The sequence below is a fragment of the Mangifera indica genome, unplaced genomic scaffold (genome assembly GCF_011075055.1).
Source record: "Mangifera indica cultivar Alphonso unplaced genomic scaffold, CATAS_Mindica_2.1 Un_0034, whole genome shotgun sequence".
NCBI lineage: Eukaryota > Viridiplantae > Streptophyta > Magnoliopsida > Sapindales > Anacardiaceae > Mangifera > Mangifera indica.
In genome coordinates, this window is record NW_025401126.1 from 254,277 (window position 1) to 271,922 (window position 17,646).

At 33.8% G+C, this 17,646-nt stretch overlaps 1 protein-coding gene across 2 annotated transcripts; it reads left to right on the top strand.

The window, feature by feature from the left end:
- Window positions 1–295: 295 nt before the first annotated feature.
- LOC123206388 (importin beta-like SAD2) lies at window positions 296–13,260 on the top strand. 2 transcript variants are annotated; one of them, XM_044623584.1, is made up of 23 exons: window positions 296–572; window positions 814–949; window positions 1,033–1,120; window positions 1,214–1,363; window positions 1,573–1,620; window positions 2,336–2,498; window positions 2,955–3,139; window positions 3,237–3,410; window positions 4,330–4,475; window positions 4,559–4,682; window positions 4,770–4,950; window positions 5,498–5,657; window positions 5,795–5,836; window positions 5,944–6,062; window positions 6,154–6,352; window positions 7,875–8,006; window positions 8,864–8,967; window positions 9,572–9,751; window positions 10,374–10,513; window positions 10,629–10,768; window positions 10,879–11,039; window positions 12,090–12,216; window positions 12,327–13,260. In XM_044623584.1, exons 1-23 carry the CDS (start codon window positions 483–485, stop codon window positions 12,485–12,487), a joined length of 3,150 nt encoding a protein of 1,049 aa, XP_044479519.1. In that variant the 5' UTR covers window positions 296–482; the 3' UTR covers window positions 12,488–13,260. The 2 variants fall into 2 exon arrangements, with proteins under 2 accessions (XP_044479519.1, XP_044479520.1); XM_044623585.1 differs by lacking the exon at window positions 1,573–1,620.
- Window positions 13,261–17,646: the final 4,386 nt, after the last annotated feature.

The following is a 17,646-nucleotide window of genomic DNA, read 5'->3' on the forward strand; positions in this document are numbered from 1 at the left end:
GGAGAGGTATTTTTTCTCTTTTTATATAAAATGGAGCCGTTAAGTAACGAAACTTGTTATAGCTCCCTTCTGGTTAGTATTCTCTTTACAACTAGACTCCAATATGGATAACAAGTAAGGACATTTACTTTGCTTTCTTCCAGATACACCACACTATTTCATCCCAGGTACTCTGACAATCATGGACAAATCCATTCCAGAAAAGATTTGGATTAATCCGATTGCCAAACAATAGGGTTCACCTACGATTGAAGTTAAAGCTTGACCTTGAGTCAAGGTAGTATCTGGTAGTATTTGTCGTTAAAAAACCGTAAACCCTAATCACTAAATACCCTTTGGTTTCTAGCTGCCTTCTCCGCAGCGCAAACGCACAAACTTTCTTCATCTCTCTCTAAACTCTAAACCCTCCAAGGTCCATTTGAGCTAGGGTTTAGATCATTCTTCCTCGTCTTATTTCAATTTTTGTCTCAAATAGTATCATCATGGATCTTCCTAGCCTCGCTGTCATCCTCCAAACTGCTCTCAGTCCCAACCCCGATGAACGCAAAGCCGCCGAGCAAGGTCTCAATCAGGTCCGTCTTTTCTTGATTTTTATTTCTTTGATTGTTGTTTAGATCTTGATATTATTTGTCTTTTGTTTTTGATCGGAATTGTTCTTGTAATTTGGTTTGACTGGATTAAATGGATTGAGATATTAGTTTACCTTCTTCAATTTGTGTTGATTAAACTTTAGAAGTTTTTATTTTATTTTTTTAATTTACGTGATTTAGGAGTTGATAAATATTATTTTTGGTTTGATTTATTTTTTTCCAGATTCAGTACACGCCTCAGCATCTGGTAAGGCTATTGCAGATCATAGTGGACAATAACTGTGACATGGCAGTGAGACAAGTAGCCAGCATTCATTTCAAAAATTTCATTGCCAAGAATTGGGCGCCCCATGAGCCAAGTATGAATATATATTATTGTTTTAAATTATTTTAAAGATTGTTATTATGTATTATTTATTGTTTATGTAAACATTTGATGCAGATGAGCAGCAGAAGATCTTGCAGAGTGATAAAGACATGGTGCGGGATCACATTCTTGTATTTGTTGCCCAAGTTCCTCCATTGTTGAGGTACCAATTGTTGTTTATAGATGGTTGGAAGATCCGTTCTGGATTTCCCAGATTCAGTTTTACAGTTGGACTTGATTCATGACACTTTGATAGGGTACAGCTTGGAGAGTGTCTGAAGACAATTATCCATGCTGACTACCCAGAGCAGTGGCCACACCTTCTAGATTGGGTGAAGCATAACTTACAAGGTCAGCAAGTATATGGAGCTTTGTTTGTGTTGCGGATTCTTTCTAGAAAATATGAGTAAGTATACAAAATATTTTCTAATATTTTTAATAAAAAGAAAATAAATATCTTTTATGTGATAATTGGAGATCTGAAGTTGATGTGATAGTTTGTCATCCCTAAAATTCAATTTAATTAGTTTCTGTAGTATTCTCAATAATACAATTTTATTGGAATTAATTCCATTATATATTCAATTGTTGTAAACAAATCCCATGTCTACTCAGGTGCCATACCACAGATGTTACTTCTATGAAAGGATATAAAAACTATGAGTAAGTAGAACTGTAGTTTTTTACAGTTTGTTGAATTGGTTTCTTTGTTCACATATAGATAGATAATGTTTTAACATTAATTTCAATGCTATAATTTGCTCTAATTCTTGATCGGACGTGCACTTTTAGTTTGAGATTGATTTAGCAGCTCTTAAGTTGTGTCGTATGACAAAAGTCAGTCAATATTAAAATTTATTAATTTGTGTATGAGAGTTGTATATGATCTACATGATCTTCTGTACAAGGTAATTTTGCTGCCTGCTTAGTTTTTATTTTTATTTGGATGGGATGGGGGATTGAGACAAAACACCAAGTAGATGCCTTGGAATGCTTCAAGGCAAGCTAACTTGCAATGAGGAAATGATTAGTTGGCAGATATCGTTCACCAGACTAACGGCTTTTGAAGGAGCATGACTTCATAATATAAGTCATATCGTGGTGATCTGAATGTCTTGTTGAAACTGAATTTAGCAAATTTTTTTTTTGTAATTCAAGTTTCCCACATTATCAATTTGTGATAAGGGTCTTATTTTTTGCATGTGAAAGACCCATTTGCTTGCTTGTTTTCTTAAGATGTATCTTCTTTTTTCTTTTTTTGTTGTACTTTTAAGTCCTTTTTTATATTTCTTTAAAAGGTTGAGATGTACTTTTATTTCTCTGTATTGTAATGAAGCTTGTTCTTTACTGTATTTCATATAAATTTTTGTTGTTTTAGGTTCAAGTCGGACGAAGAGAGAACACCAGTTTATCGAATTGTTGAGGAAACATTTCGTCATCTTCTCAATATATTTAACAGGCTTGTCCAAATTCCCAACCCATCATTGGAAATAGCCGATTTGATTAAGCTTATTTGTAAAATATTCTGGTCATCTATATATGTAAGTTCTGATATTTAGAGTTTCGCAGCCCACCTTTTTGCAGGATTTTCTGTATATTATGTTAATTGGATGTTATAAGTCTCATAACATTAGAATAGGTTTTCCATTTCTTTTTTGCTGCTTTTTAAGCATAAACTGGTAACTTCTATGTAAAAACATGTGTTCCTCAACTATTTTGATTATACTGTGTCTTGCTTTTAATTGAAAGGTTTTTTAGTTGCTGCTTAAAAAAAATTTAGTATTGTGCTTAAAAGGTTTTGCAATCACTTAATTTTTTGCATATACCCCTATCATTCTGCATGCATTCACTGTTATTTGAGTGATTGTAAGAGGATGTGGATCTAATAATTCCCTTCTTCAAGGTTATCTTGTTTTATATAATCAGCAAGAACGTTCTATGGGTGTTGTGGTTCTCATAGTGAGATATCCTCGTTGTTTTCTGTTTTCCTTTTTCAGTTGGAGATTCCAAAGCAGCTTTTTGATCCAAATGTTTTCAATGCTTGGATGATCCTTTTCTTGAATGTTCTGGAGAGGCCTGTTCCCTCAGAAGGTGAGCCTGCTGACCCTGAGCTAAGAAAATCTTGGGGGTGGTGGAAGGTGAAGAAATGGACAGTTCACATATTGAACAGGCTGTACACTAGGTAATTTCTTTTGTAATAATTTTTGAGTTACTTGCATAAGACTTTTAAGCATGATCTGATTTGTTATAGCTATTTACATGTCCATTTTCTGTGTTAGGTTTGGAGATCTCAAACTTCAAAATCCTGACAACAAAGCTTTTGCTCAAATGTTTCAGAAGAATTATGCTGGGAAGATCTTGGAGTGCCACCTAAATCTGTTGAATAGGATCCGTGTAGGTGGCTATTTACCTGATAGAGTGACTAACCTTGTTCTTCAATATCTGAGCAACAGGTGCAATATGATTTCTAATTCATTATATAAGTTTCTGTAGTTTGGTTTGTTTTTCTTTACTTGAATCCAATGGTTCGTAGAAACAACAATTTTCAATGAATTTTGTTATTTGTAATTTTGTCATTTTGTCTTTACTACACATGCTAGGAGGTCTTTATTTTATTGATATCTATAATATTATGTTACATTTAGTTAGTAAATGTTTCCTAATGCATTCTTGGTGATCGACCAAGTTGCTAGTATGTCAATAAATGTTCTGGTATATTGACAAATAAGTAATTATTTTGCAGCTAAAGTAATTTCATGAAATTCATAGGCATTTGATTTTATCTTAAAATAGTCACTTAAAAGGATCAGATTCTCCTACAGATTTCTATCATCGCATCATTAGAATAATAGGATTCAGTAATTATTTAAGAATTATTGCAGCTCTCTTAATCACCTCTTTATCCTTGTTGAACAATCATGTTCTCATTTTGCTTCTGCGTTCATCTTTTAACCATTAGTATCACTTTGCTGTTTTCTGTTACATTCTTTTACTTAGGTTTTAGGGTTTTTTGACCCCAGAAGACTTTTTGTAGTCTTTAATGAATTGACTGGATTCAATGTTATTTTTTTGAAGTATTTCAATTCTATGACTGTGTATTCATTCTCATTCAAATGCAAGGAAATCCTTGCTGTGTAAGTAATTTGAAACTAAATCTAACTTAAGAAACAAACAGAAATTTAGTCTTATTCACTAAGCATTTGTTCTAAATGCGATTTTGGAACTCTTGCATTTTTCTTATGTGCCTTCACATTTTATAAAGCTGTTTACTGAATCATTTCATTAATTGTGCCTTTTGTCATAGTGTGAATAGTTTTTTAAACTATTAAATGAAAATTTTAAATTATTAAAACTATTTTTCAATTGGTGCAGTATTTCGAAGAACATTATGTATAATTTGCTGCAACCACGGCTTGACGTCCTTCTTTTTGAGATAGTTTTTCCTCTTATTTGCTTCAATGACAATGACCAAAAACTCTGGGATGAAGATCCTCATGAGTATGTGAGAAAGGGCTACGGTGAGTTCTTCATATTTGGCCGTGTCTCTTTAAAAGCCTGGGATAGGCAAATGTAGCTTATATGTTTAATTGCTGTGATGCAGATATTATTGAAGATCTGTATAGTCCCAGGACTGCATCCATGGATTTTGTTACTGAATTGGTTAGAAAACGTGGAAAAGATAATCTTCATAAGTTTATTCAATTCATTGTGGAAATATTTAAGAGGTATTCTTTCACTCATAATGTCGGCCATGTGGCCCACTGTGATTGAGTACATAAATGGATTCATTTAGATTGTTTTCTTTGATCCAGATATGATGAGTCGCCGGCTAAATACAAACCCTATCGTCAGAAAGATGGTGCACTGCTTGCAATTGGATCTCTTTGTGATAAACTGAAACAAACTGAACCCTACAAATCTGAACTGGAGCGCATGCTAGTGCAACATGTTTTCCCTGAGTTTAATAGTCCAGTGGGTCACCTTAGAGCCAAGGTTTGCTGCTTATGCAATTTCATCGCTTCAATTATGTACTTTATCATGCTTTTATCAACTTGATACTTCACATATTGCAATATCAGATATCTCTATGTTTTTCACTCATTAGACTTCACTCTTTTTCTGATTATTTGCATCAAGTTTGAATTTCATATGTATTTGTTGATACTTTATTCCTCTTGCAATGTTTGACTGCTAAAAGATAATTTTGTAGTTTGACAGAGGGCAAATAGGGTGTAACAATGCACAGGTGATAAATATATTTTTGGTCATTAGTTGGAGGGAGAGGCTGTGTGGAAGTATTTCTATTTTTAGAGTTAAGATGTGTACAAAGGGACCTAGCATCTGAGATATCATTATGGTTCATAGGAAGTTCTTTAACTGATGCCTGAAACCCTTACTTTTTGAGTAACTAGTTGTTCTGTTTGTAATTGATATTGCAGTGAAGAGTGATGAACTGTAATTTGTGCATATGCATGTAATTTTATTTTATTTTTTGGTGAGATTTAGCTATTTCTCATGCTTTCTGTGGCCTGGATGCTAGGCGGCATGGGTTGCAGGACAGTATGCTCATATTAACTTTTCAGACCAGAACAATTTTCGCAAAGCACTTCTCTGTGTGGTTTCTGGGTTGCGTGATCCAGATCTTCCTGTTCGTGTTGATTCAGTATTTGCATTAAGATTATTTGTTGAAGCTTGCAGAGGTACACAGTATACCTTTATTTCTATGTTTGACTCTTCCCATTCTCTTTGCGTGTGCTTTTGTTTTATCCTTCTTTTTTTCTCTTTATTTTGATATATCAAGCTGGATGTTTGATAAACTATTCTGCTCACTATTCAGATTTGAATGAGATTCGTCCAATTCTTCCTCAACTTCTTGATGGTACATAATTTTTAAACCTTAAAATCAATCAGTAACATACTATTTTGTTATATACAAGGTTCTTTTCGGAGTTGTTCTCATTGAGTTGTTACATTTTATTACTGCAGAAATTTTCAAACTTATGAATGAGGTTGAGAATGAGGACCTTGTTTTCACTTTGGAGACTATAGTTGACAAATTTGGAGAGGAAATGGCACCTTACGCCCTAGGATTATGCCAGAATTTGGTATTACATGCTTTAATTATTATCCCAAAATACTCCTACACGCGGCTGTGTTATCTCTGTTTGAGTTTTTCATTGTTGGCTACTTTTTCAGGCTGCAGCTTTTTGGAGGTGTATGAATACTGCTGAAGCTGATGAGGATGCTGATGATCCTGGCGCGTTGGCTGCAGTTGGTTGTCTGCGTGCTATAAGTACAATTCTTGAATCAGTTAGCAGGCTTCCACAGCTCTTCGTCCAAATTGAGCCCACTCTCCTTCCCATAATGCGTAGAATGTTGACAACTGATGGTCAGGGTATGTATACTTAACAGGCTATTTTTGTACTGCATTTTTGCATCAGCCCACCTTATTTTGTTGTGCACACACAGAGACACCTCATGGTTTGTTGGGTACTGTTCTATCTCTTGTGTCTGTCTGGCAAAAAGAGCTGGTAACTCAAAGGATACAGTTGTATTTATAAATTTGATTTCTACTAATTTTATTATGATCAGGAATCTTAAAATTAATGGAATTGGAAACCTTGAGTGACAAACATTTTGCTAAAGCAAGACGCTTTGAACATGTAATGGTTAAATTTTGATTCAAAAAAGTTATTAAGAAAACCCTAAACTAGTCATAATTTTAAAACATCACAGATCTGCTCCCACTTGCAACATTATCAATGGCAGAATTCAGAATGAAAAACAAACTTAAAACAATTTATTATAACTGAATATTCAAAAGTATAAAAATTTTGGTATTTTTTATTTTTTACATCCTTGTTAAGATTGGTTCCAAATATATTTCAAGGATAATAATGATAACTTGTGTTAGAGAATTTTCTTTTGTCTGTTTGTAGGGGAAAAAAAATAAAAAACCTGCCTATGTTAATTTGCAAACATAGTGATTATTACCAATGGGCTGGAACTGTCAAATTAAAAACTGATTTGTCCTAATTATTTATAGCTTAATATTCAAAATCATAGAAGTATAATTTTTTTTCTACATCTTGTCAAGGTGATATATATTTAATGGATAATGATAACTTGTGTTGGAGATCTTTCATCTGTCTGTTTTGTAGGGGAAAAGAATTAAAAAGCTTGCACCATGTTAATTCTTTGATTTTAATTCTGATAAAGAATTTGTGAGTGAATAATGTAAAATATGAAGAAATGATTTTGGAGAAGGTCCATTAAATATTTACCATCAGTAGAAGTGAATTATAACTTGTAACCTGACAATGAATTAATCTAGATTGAGTGGTCTTATTTATTAAATTTTAAAGTAATCCTGAACCATTGGGAATATGCTACTAATTTTGATCAAGCTTCATGCCAGACATGTTAGAGATTGGATGATGTTTGGAGAAATAAAAAAGGTACTAAGGGGAGAAAATCAGAGAAAACAAAGCCATCTGTATTTACCAAAATTTTTTCAACTAAGTTGTAGTCTAAAACACACTCCTGTAGGTGTAGTGGCAAAAACTGTTCATGAATAAATAATCATATAACTGCCCCAGATTACCATATAAAATAAGTAAAATACAGAATAAAGTATAATTCTGAACACCTTTTGGGCTTAGCCTAAGGTATTTATGTAGATCCCTGTGTAAAGCTCATGTTCTGCGTAATGCACTATTCAATCGCTTTATTTGAATTCAGTATTTTACTTGGAACAATAAGTTTCTTGTTAGTATACTTTTCTTTATCCCAGTGAATATTAAATAATTATTCTTGTGGGTTTATGTAAAGCTTTTTTTTTTTCATCTGGGCCCATTACTTGCTTTATTAATTATAAAAACTCCTTAAGTACCAAATTTTCTGGTTTCTTTATGCAGAGGTTTTTGAGGAAATTTTGGAAATTGTGTCATATATGACCTTCTTTTCTCCGACAATATCTCTAGAAATGTGGAGCCTTTGGCCGTTGATGATAGATGCATTGGCTGATTGGGCCATTGATTTCTTTCCAAGTAAGATTGCATTTCTTTGCATGCCAATAAATTTATCAATTTATTTTACTTGGTTTGAGTATATCTTATCAGTTGTCTATTATTGTTCCATCCATTGTTTTTCATCTGTGGATATATTTCTGTTGTGTATAGAATGTCAATATCGTTGATCTTAACTGAAATGGAGATTATGCAAATGTATAAAATATACAAAATTTGTGTCACAGCTATTTAGTTAATTTGAGATTATTGTATCATTAATCAGTTGTTTCTTGATGCAAATTTGTTAGAGCATAGTTGTGTGCTCTGCTTCTCATAGCTGTTTGTTAATGCAAATCATTGCAATAAGGTTATTATTAAGCAATTCAACTGAAAAGCTTCTCTTAACAGTTGGAGGGCTTTGATAGTTATTATTTTTCTGTGTTTCCCTGTATTATAATTTTTAACAATTTTGTCCCTTGTTTGTAGTGCAGTAGATATTATGTTGTACCGTTCTTTCTCTGTTTAAAGAATTGTTGTTTACTTACCAAGCAATCAATGACAAAATAAATTCAGTTTATAAGAATTACTAAAGTTTCTTGATTTTGAATCATCTCTTCAAATTAGCAACCCCTAACTTTGTAATGTTTGCTGCAATATGAACACTATATGCCTAAAATTTAGGCATCTGTGCCGTACAAATATTGGGGTCCATAATGATCTTGTGAATGGCTTCTCGAGTGGATGGTCATGGTATAGATTCTTTCAAAATCGAAAATAATTTACTGCACGGGACATGTTCTCCCCCTCTATAATACTGAATCTGAGAGCTTCTTTGCCAATGTTATATTGTAAACTTGTACCAATTTCAGTGCTCTGAATTTTTCATTTTCATGCAGACATATTGGTTCCTTTGGACAACTATATTTCCAGGGGAACTGTGCATTTCCTTTCATGCAAGGAACCAGACTACCAGCAAAGCCTTTGGAATATGATTTCTTCTGTGAGTTCCTTTTCTACTTAATGTTGCTTTTACAATTTTCTATGGTTCAAGTGGGCATTCTATGTTTATGTATAGGGTTGGGATAGTTTTAACTTAAAATTTTGATAAAAATATTATACCATTTATTCTGTTTGATCCTGTGGTTGGCATCTGTTACTTTTATGTTTATTCGACACAGTTGAGAACCTTTGATTACCTAGCTAAGGATCATTTTTTCTGAAGATTTTGAGTGGCGGTTTTTAAAGTTTTCTTTGATGATTTTGGTAGGAGATGTGTTCCCGTTTTGTATGGTCTGTGAGCCTTTGGCTTCTTTGGAGAGCTTACCCTCTTTTTGTGGACAACTTTTCCATTCTAGCATATTTTGTATTCTTATATGGTATCCCATTTTTCCTTGAAAAAAATCAATTGACGTTTAACAGTGCCAACCCAGCAAAATTGCAAACCTTTGGATCCAGGAGGACTAATGTTTGGAAATTTTTGTGAAGTTTTGAAGTCAAAATTTTTGTTTAAAAGATCTGTGTCTTAGTGGATCATTGATGCTTTCTCTCATTTAATCTAATCCTTCCTGATATTGGTATATCATGTTATTTTATTAATTATGCAGATCATGGCAGACAAAAATTTAGAGGATGGTGATATTGAACCAGCTCCAAAGCTAATCGAAGTAGTTTTCCATAACTGTAAAGGACAGGTGGATCAATGGGTTGAGCCATATTTGAGAATCACTGTTGAGCGGTTGCGTTGTACTGAGAAATCATATTTGAAATGTCTTCTCATGCAAGTGGTAAGTTTCTGCGTGTCTGTTGATTCTGCATGGAAGCTTCTTTGCTAAATATATGGCTCTTGCTCACAAGAACTGTGTCTTCTAGTGAAATTTGCAAAGCTTCATCTTCACCTTTTGACCTGACATGACTACCCAAGCCTCTTTCTGCTGTTACAGTGATGTGTAAATAGTCTTTTGATTTTCTAAGGCTACTGCTAGATACTAGGTTAGTAAAATATGCTGTACTTTGTAGATCCTGTTCTGCAATTATGTTTCATGCAAAATGGTGCTTCAATATACTAATTCTCTCTATCTGAACATATGAATAACCAACCTGGGATTTGCATGGATATATTGTTTGAGTCCAATATAAAGAGGACCTTCTTACTCAGAGAAACTCGAAATAAAATAAGATAAAATTTGTTCACCCTCTTGCTGTTATAGCCTTTGAGTAATGGGATGCAGTTCTGAAAGTCCAAGGTTGTTATTTTCTTCTTAGAGAAGTTTAGGTTTTTAATACCTCCTATTAGGATGTGTTTGAAATGAAAATTTTCTACGTGTATAAGTTGCTTTAACATTTGAGTTACATTTTGTGGTTAAGGCTTTACTGGAGCATTTATGGTGTCTATATATATTTTGGCAGATTGCAGATGCCCTTTTCTACAACCCATCTTTGACGCTTAGCATATTGCACAAGCTTGGTGTTGCAACAGAAGTCTTTAGTCTTTGGTTCCAGATGTTGCAACAAGTGAAAAAGAGTGGTGTACGGGCTAATTTTAGAAGGTGATTGTTGGAATCGTGTTGTCTCTTGCTTCTCCCATCTCATGCAAATAAATCATCTTAGTATGATTTTTAGCTGTGTTCTAGATATGTAATGCAAGTGATCTTGGTGATGCAGGGAACATGATAAGAAAGTTTGCTGCTTGGGGTTGACCTCCCTACTTGGACTTCCTGCAGACCAATTACCAGTGGAAGCATTAGGGCGTGTTTTCAGGGCTAACCTTGATCTCCTAGTTGCATACAAAGATCAAGTTGCAGGTCTGTCTGTCTGTCTCTCTCTCTCTGTGTGTCAACCCTGTCTGATGCTATATGTTATTTTATCAATAATTTATATATATATATTTTTGGTCATGGGCTTATATTCACAGAAGCTGCAAAGGAGGAAGAGGCTGATGATGATGATGATATGGATGGTTTCCAAACCGATGACGAAGGTGATGATGGTGACGGGTCAGACAAAGACATGGGCATAGATGCTGAGGATGGAGATGAAGCTGACAGCATCAGACTTCAAAAATTAGCTGCACAGGTGTGTACACTACTATATTGTGTCAATCTGTTGTCTGGTTAATAGGAATCAACTATGGTAAGGAATGTTCATTTGTTAAAATGCCTATTACATAATTTAACTTAAAAAAAGAAGGAATGGAATGGACCAAAATGATTCAATGGCATTCCATTCATATTTTGATTTCACCAAGTTAAAAATGAACAGCAGGAATTGCATTCAAAAGTTCACAGTAAGTTTGCCAATCTGCCAGTGAAGATACAGGTGTTTCCTGGGAAAGAAATTCTAAAATACTCGGCTAAGTTCCACGGAATTGTGCTTTTAAAGTGCATTTATCAGGCTGAGGGTCAGAGGGGCTAGACCTAATAAAGTATAGGAATGAGTGCTGAAGCACTAGTTGTAAGCAGAAAATGGTAAGTATCCCCAAGCTTATGAATAAGCTCAAGATTGCCTTGATGGATGGAGTAGGGCTAGTCTAAGACAAGCTCCTATTAGCCACAACACAATCTAGTTGAAACATTAAGAGAGTGTAATGCTTGAATATGTATTGGATTTCTGTTTTATTTAGAACTATAAATGAACACTGGTATCACAACTTATTTCTTAAGTCAGTAAAATGTATTTTAATCTCAGTGCGTATCACAAGAAAATGGTGATTATACCTAAATATTTGAATTGACTACGAAACCCAACTTTTCAGGGGAGGGGCATGTTGCGATAGCTCTTATGTTCATTTTATACTCATAGCTGAAATATGTATGTTGATGTCCTTAATGACATTAACAGAAATGCATTGATTTTAGTATGTTAATTTTTTGGAAACAGTATTGCATGGACAGTTAGAAAATTCAATCTTCTGTGCATTTAGACCAACAAATTGTTGGGATATAGATTTTGTGTGCAGTTGAATTAGGTATTGAGAGGATCATCCCTACAATATACTATTCACTTGGAGGAGTTTTTAAAGAATTTCTTTATTTTTCTTTTCAGTTGAGAATTTCCTTATGCTTCTTGTGGATAATTCATTTTATTGATCTTTTTAGACTCACATTTTACCTAATCATGATTTAGGCAAGGAATTTCCGCCGCAATGATGAGGATTATGATGACTCAGATGATGACTACAGTGATGATGAAGAGTTGCAGTCACCAATCGATGAGGTGGATCCATTTATTTTCTTTGTGGACACCATTAAAGGTAATAAGTTGAACTAGAGCTTTCAATCTTGTAGTGCTCAGATTCTAGTTATTTTTGTATTGTTGACTTGGGACTTACCTTCTGCTTGGTCCTTACTCCTTAAATCAAAGCCATGCAAGCATCCGATCCCTTGAGGTTCCAAAACCTTACACAGACGCTTGAGTTCAATTATCAAGCAATTGCAAATGGTGTTGCCCAGCATGCTGACCAGAGGAGAGCGGAGATTGAGAAAGAAAAAATGGAGAAAGCATCTGCTGCTGCCACTTCATGACTTAATTTTTGAGTACCACTATTACTCAAATTTTGGTTTGCATTTGCAGTTCATCGCATATTTAATTCATTTAGTATTGCCCAGCCATTTGGAGCATTTGGTTGGTTCAATTGTCAGGGATGAAATTTTTCTGGATTGAAGTGCTTGGAGCTTTGGATTCCCTATGATCGGTGAGAGGTCCCTGTAAGACCGAAGAAATTTTGTCGTTTTTATGTCCAAGTTCCCACTTATAAGCATCATATAAAGCATGACAAACGTGTAGCTTTCCTGTTGTCTGGTTGCAGTTTGGTTTAGATGCTGGCCATTCTATAACAGAAGATGCCTGTCTCGACCAGTTTGTGTTGCCTTTGTTTTTACTTTTTGTCCAAGTCTGGATACTGTTTCTTTAGGTCTTTGCTTGTTTGGTTTTAAATTTCCAGTTTCTGGGTTATATATTTAGAACCCATGGATCTGCCTCATAGGTTGGGAGCAAGGAGGGTTTCATTCACGCATAAAAAATCTGTCTTTGATGTGTATTTTATCTTGATGGGGTAATTGGTTGCCATATGGATATTTTTGGGAGGTTAGCTTTTGTTTCTTTTTGCAAAAAATTTTTTTTTTGGGGTCCTTATGGGTAGTCTACGAATATGAAGCAACATTGGTTTATATTGGAGGAGTTTTGGGTTGACGGAAGGGCTTATAAGGGGGTCTCCGCTGTTGATTATAAAGTGGTTATATATATATTCTTTGTAATAATACGAGTTTATGGGGAGAAATTGTTTTATTGATCTCAATTCTATTTTTATGTGTTTTATTTTATCATTCAGGAAAAATCAGTATATTGCACTTGATTTGATTTGGTCGTGGAATTTATTCACTTTTTTTGAGCTATACAAATTTTAGTGTCTTCTAGCAAGTGTACTAGTTTCAAGCCTTGGGCTCTTAGAATCAGGTCATAGTTTTCAAGTGGACAGAATGAAGGCAAGAATTCTTGGACACCTGTCCCTGAGCCTTCCTTGTGAACTGTTGTCCATTTGCCTTGTCGACAAAATAAATTGCATTGTAACTGTTGTACATTTGCCACTAGGACCCGGGTTCACTGCAGAGGTTTTAGTTGACAACCAAGCTTCAAGGCAGTTATTTAGGAAATTTTGAGCATTGTACGAATCTACTAAAATTAAAATTAGCTCCTTCCTAGGCATCTTTCCGGGCCACATTATCCTTGGTTCCACAGCCCCATTTAGGGCATTCAATGACGGGTCGATTGAGCTGAGTTCCACCCCTTCCACTACTAATTCAACTTCAAACTCTTCTCTCTCGTGTATATATGCATAATTGAAGAGCATATAATGGCTTCTTTCTATACTTTGTCCTTGCACTAGGAGTGTACTGATCTCCCATTGTCGCCATGGTAGTGTCTGCAGCTTGGCTATAGGCTTTTGCCAAGGTTTTTGGTCGAAACATCTGGATTGTTATATGTGAAAAATCCACTAGTCCAAAGAGGTAAAAAACTAGGACCTTGGTCTTCACTAATGCCAACTCTTAGGTATAGCTCATCAAAGGTATCAAGGAAATCTTGAAGTGTGCTTACCTGTTCCATAAATTCGATAAAAGATCGTCAAAAGCATGAGTTTCGGACCTGAAGCCAAACATTTAACATACTCTTCCAAGATCATCAGTTGAACACCTTTTTTTCATTATGAATCCCAAATTTCATTATACACTCTTTTTATAATTCTCCTTACAACGGCCTTCCATATCAGTTCATACAATTGACATTTTTATTCGCTTAACAGAAAATAAAAACGACACCATGTGGGAAATAAACGAATGTGGCGTTGCTCAAAATTATGTAGTCTTTCCTAATGATGTCGTTCCTCCATGGTCATTTGTCCAAATTCGCATCGCATTGTTGTCGGATTGTAGCGCACTAGAGTGGGAGAACAAGACACTTCTTTTCTCCTTTTGTCTTTCGTTTTTTGTTTTTTTGTCCCTAATGTGTTGTTTTTGGTTACTGCCCATAACTTGGACATCTATGACCTTCATTTCCTTAAACATACATAGTTTTAAAAGAGAAAATTGAACAAAAAAAAAAAAAAAAAACAATGTTAAACAGCTTTCTTGTCTTTCACTTAACAAAACTCACTAAAGAAAGTATATAGCAGGTGGAAATCTGGCTTCTTGAAACTTGCCGAGAATCTGTCATTTCAGCAAACCTTGGAGGTGGGCAATAGTCTTTTTGCCAATTCTAACACTTATATTAATGATAAGAACTATTTATTTATATAAGGGACTTATATAAGGGAAAATAGTTCTTAATTAAAATCTAAAAATGTTGACAACCTATAACTGAAGTTGATCACTAAAGGTTGTTGTACATGTACTTCAATTAAAGGAGTGACTAGTCTCAATTCATTAAAGGGTTAACTTAGGGTCAACACACCAATGCACTTGCTATGTATTGAACAAGATCCCATAAAATTTAAAACTTACGCGTAAATACGAAACTAAAGTTTAAAATTTCATAGCTCTAGCAACTAGACACCAGGATTTTAATCCTGAGTGAATATAAAAAAACTCTCAATAAAATCATGTGAGGTCATGATTGATTAATGTTGATCGACATTGGTTAGAAGAATATGCTCATGGTCAATGAAAACTTTGATTCATAGATACGGAATTCATAACTATAGAATGTCACCATGTAATATTTTTAGGGTTCTTAGGTAATAGTCTTCACCAAGCAAATTAATATGCATTATCAATTAAGATATTAATAGATTTAAATCTTAAACTATCCATTGGATGGGAAGTTGTAACTCATGGGATTAATATATAACAATAAAACTATGCGTACACTCTTTTGTTATATAATTTCGATCCACTGATGATGTGTCATTATGTAATTACATGATTTTGTATTAAAAATATAATAACATCCAATAACATCATAACACATAATTTATATGCCTAAATTATATACAAAAAAATGTGTACTTATATTACTACTCAATATATAATTTGAGTATTTCCGTAAGCTTAACTTACTCAAATTATTTATAATCTATAAAGGGTAAATATATAAAATTGTCATATAAACAATGTTTAATTAATTGATTAATTATGTTTTCTTAATGAGTCACTATTATCTTATTTTGATGATAACAAACTAATATATCCTTATGTGTATTAACTAATGTCTTTACTTGAATGTGAGTTTAAATTGCAAGAATTCTCCTAGTGCACTTTAATGAGGATCAAGGTTGGAAAAAAAAAATGGACCACAAGAGTTAGCAAAATTGGTGAAATATTAGAACTTCTAAAGAGAAGATTTGAATTCAAACTTTTACCGCGTTTGTAAAACCCTAGCTTACCCAATGTAATGATTGTGGGTCTAGTTATCGAATCTTCAATTTATCTGTCTGACCAAACTAGACAGAGTTTCCTAGTTTCCAAATTATCAATTTTTGAAGATTTGAAGAAAAACTAAGTTTAGGTAGATTTTTTTAAAACTTGCAACTTTAGTCTTGATTAAAATAATTATTTGCATGTAGAAGCTCAATCAAAATATTTTTTCATACCTTTTAGAATTTTGGGTTAAAGTATCATTTTTCAAACCTAATTAATTAAATAGACTTTTATCAAATTTTAGTATCCTATTTGAAATTATGAAGTTTTGTAAACTATAATATCATATCCTAAATTTGAGTTTGAATAAGTTTCCACAAAATGGGTTAAATTATCATTTTTCAAAATTTTAAGGGAAAATTGCTTTTTTAAAACTTTAGAGCGTAAAGTGCAATAAAATTTGGCATAAAATTTGGTTGAACAAATTGGCCAACCATGCTTGCCAAATTTTGACTGTTGAATAATCCAAAAGTCATGTTTTAGGCTTTTGAAAATTTGGTCAATCAAATCTCTCTTCAGTCGACCTATTAGAACAACAAAATTTCTAATGGCTAGTATCATGTAAATGTCATGAAAGTTCCACGTTATGTTTGGTTGACCACAATAAATCTGGTTAATCAAATTTTATGTGTTTTGAAATTTTATAACAATTAGGCTTGTGAATAGCACTACATTTTTCAGTTTTCTTTATAAAAACTCAATCAAATCCACTTGCAAACGACTTTTGTAAGCTGGAATTTTTACACAATTGAGAGCAAAATATTCTTAAGCTATCCACTTATAAATCTTTATGTCTAATCAAAACTCTTGCTAATTCACTTTTTTGTAATCATATATATTGGGGAGCCATACTATGTGTATTAACAGTAAAATGAAACGATGACAAAACGCACCGTTTTATTATTCATGGTATTTTGGCAATAAAAGTTGAGGGTTGACTTTTGGAAGGTTGTATTGCTTCACTTCTTCTTCAGTTCATCAGTTCAAACTGAAGTTGATTAGATCTTCGATATTCAACGATCAAACGACAAACATGATTTGAATCAGTTAGAGATCAATGACGGATATTTCAGTTGACAGTTGGAAGTGGTTAATTAATTAGTTAGTTGATTCTCTTTTGTATAAATGTTGTTGTAGAACTCATTTTTTTCCTAATGAAAAATAGAGGTATTTCAGATAAAGGTTTTGTGCATTTCTTTGTGTTCTTCTTCTTTCGATTCAATTCCTTTCCATGGTATCAGAGCTTCTTGACTTACGTCAGATGACTAATTCAACTTTGTCTCCTATTTCGGTGACTTTTAGTGTTCCAAAGAAAGATCTTGGCTCCTGTTCATGATGTTGTGGTGGGTATCTAGTTCATGGTGGTTCAAAGTTTCAGATGACAGGGAATACGAGTTATCCAGTTTCCAATCTACAACCTATCAGCCCAAAACTCTCAAAAGATAACTACAAACACTAGAGAGTACATGTACTTCACTCAATAGGTGCTCATGACCTAGAAAAACACCTCACAGGTCTGGTTTCTTGTCCCTCACCCTTCGTTGTTGAAAAATCAGTGGATGGTTTGAGTGAAATAAGAAAACGAAATGAGCAATATTCAATATGGAAGAGATTTGACAAAATTTTGCTAAGCTGGTTAATGGCATCTATTTCAGAGTCCATGTTTTCTCATGTGGCTACCTGTAGAATAGCTAGTGAGGCTTGACTTGCTCTTGAGCATTACTTTGTAACAGAATCTAAAGCTAGGTTGGTGAGTCTTAGGATTACTTTGC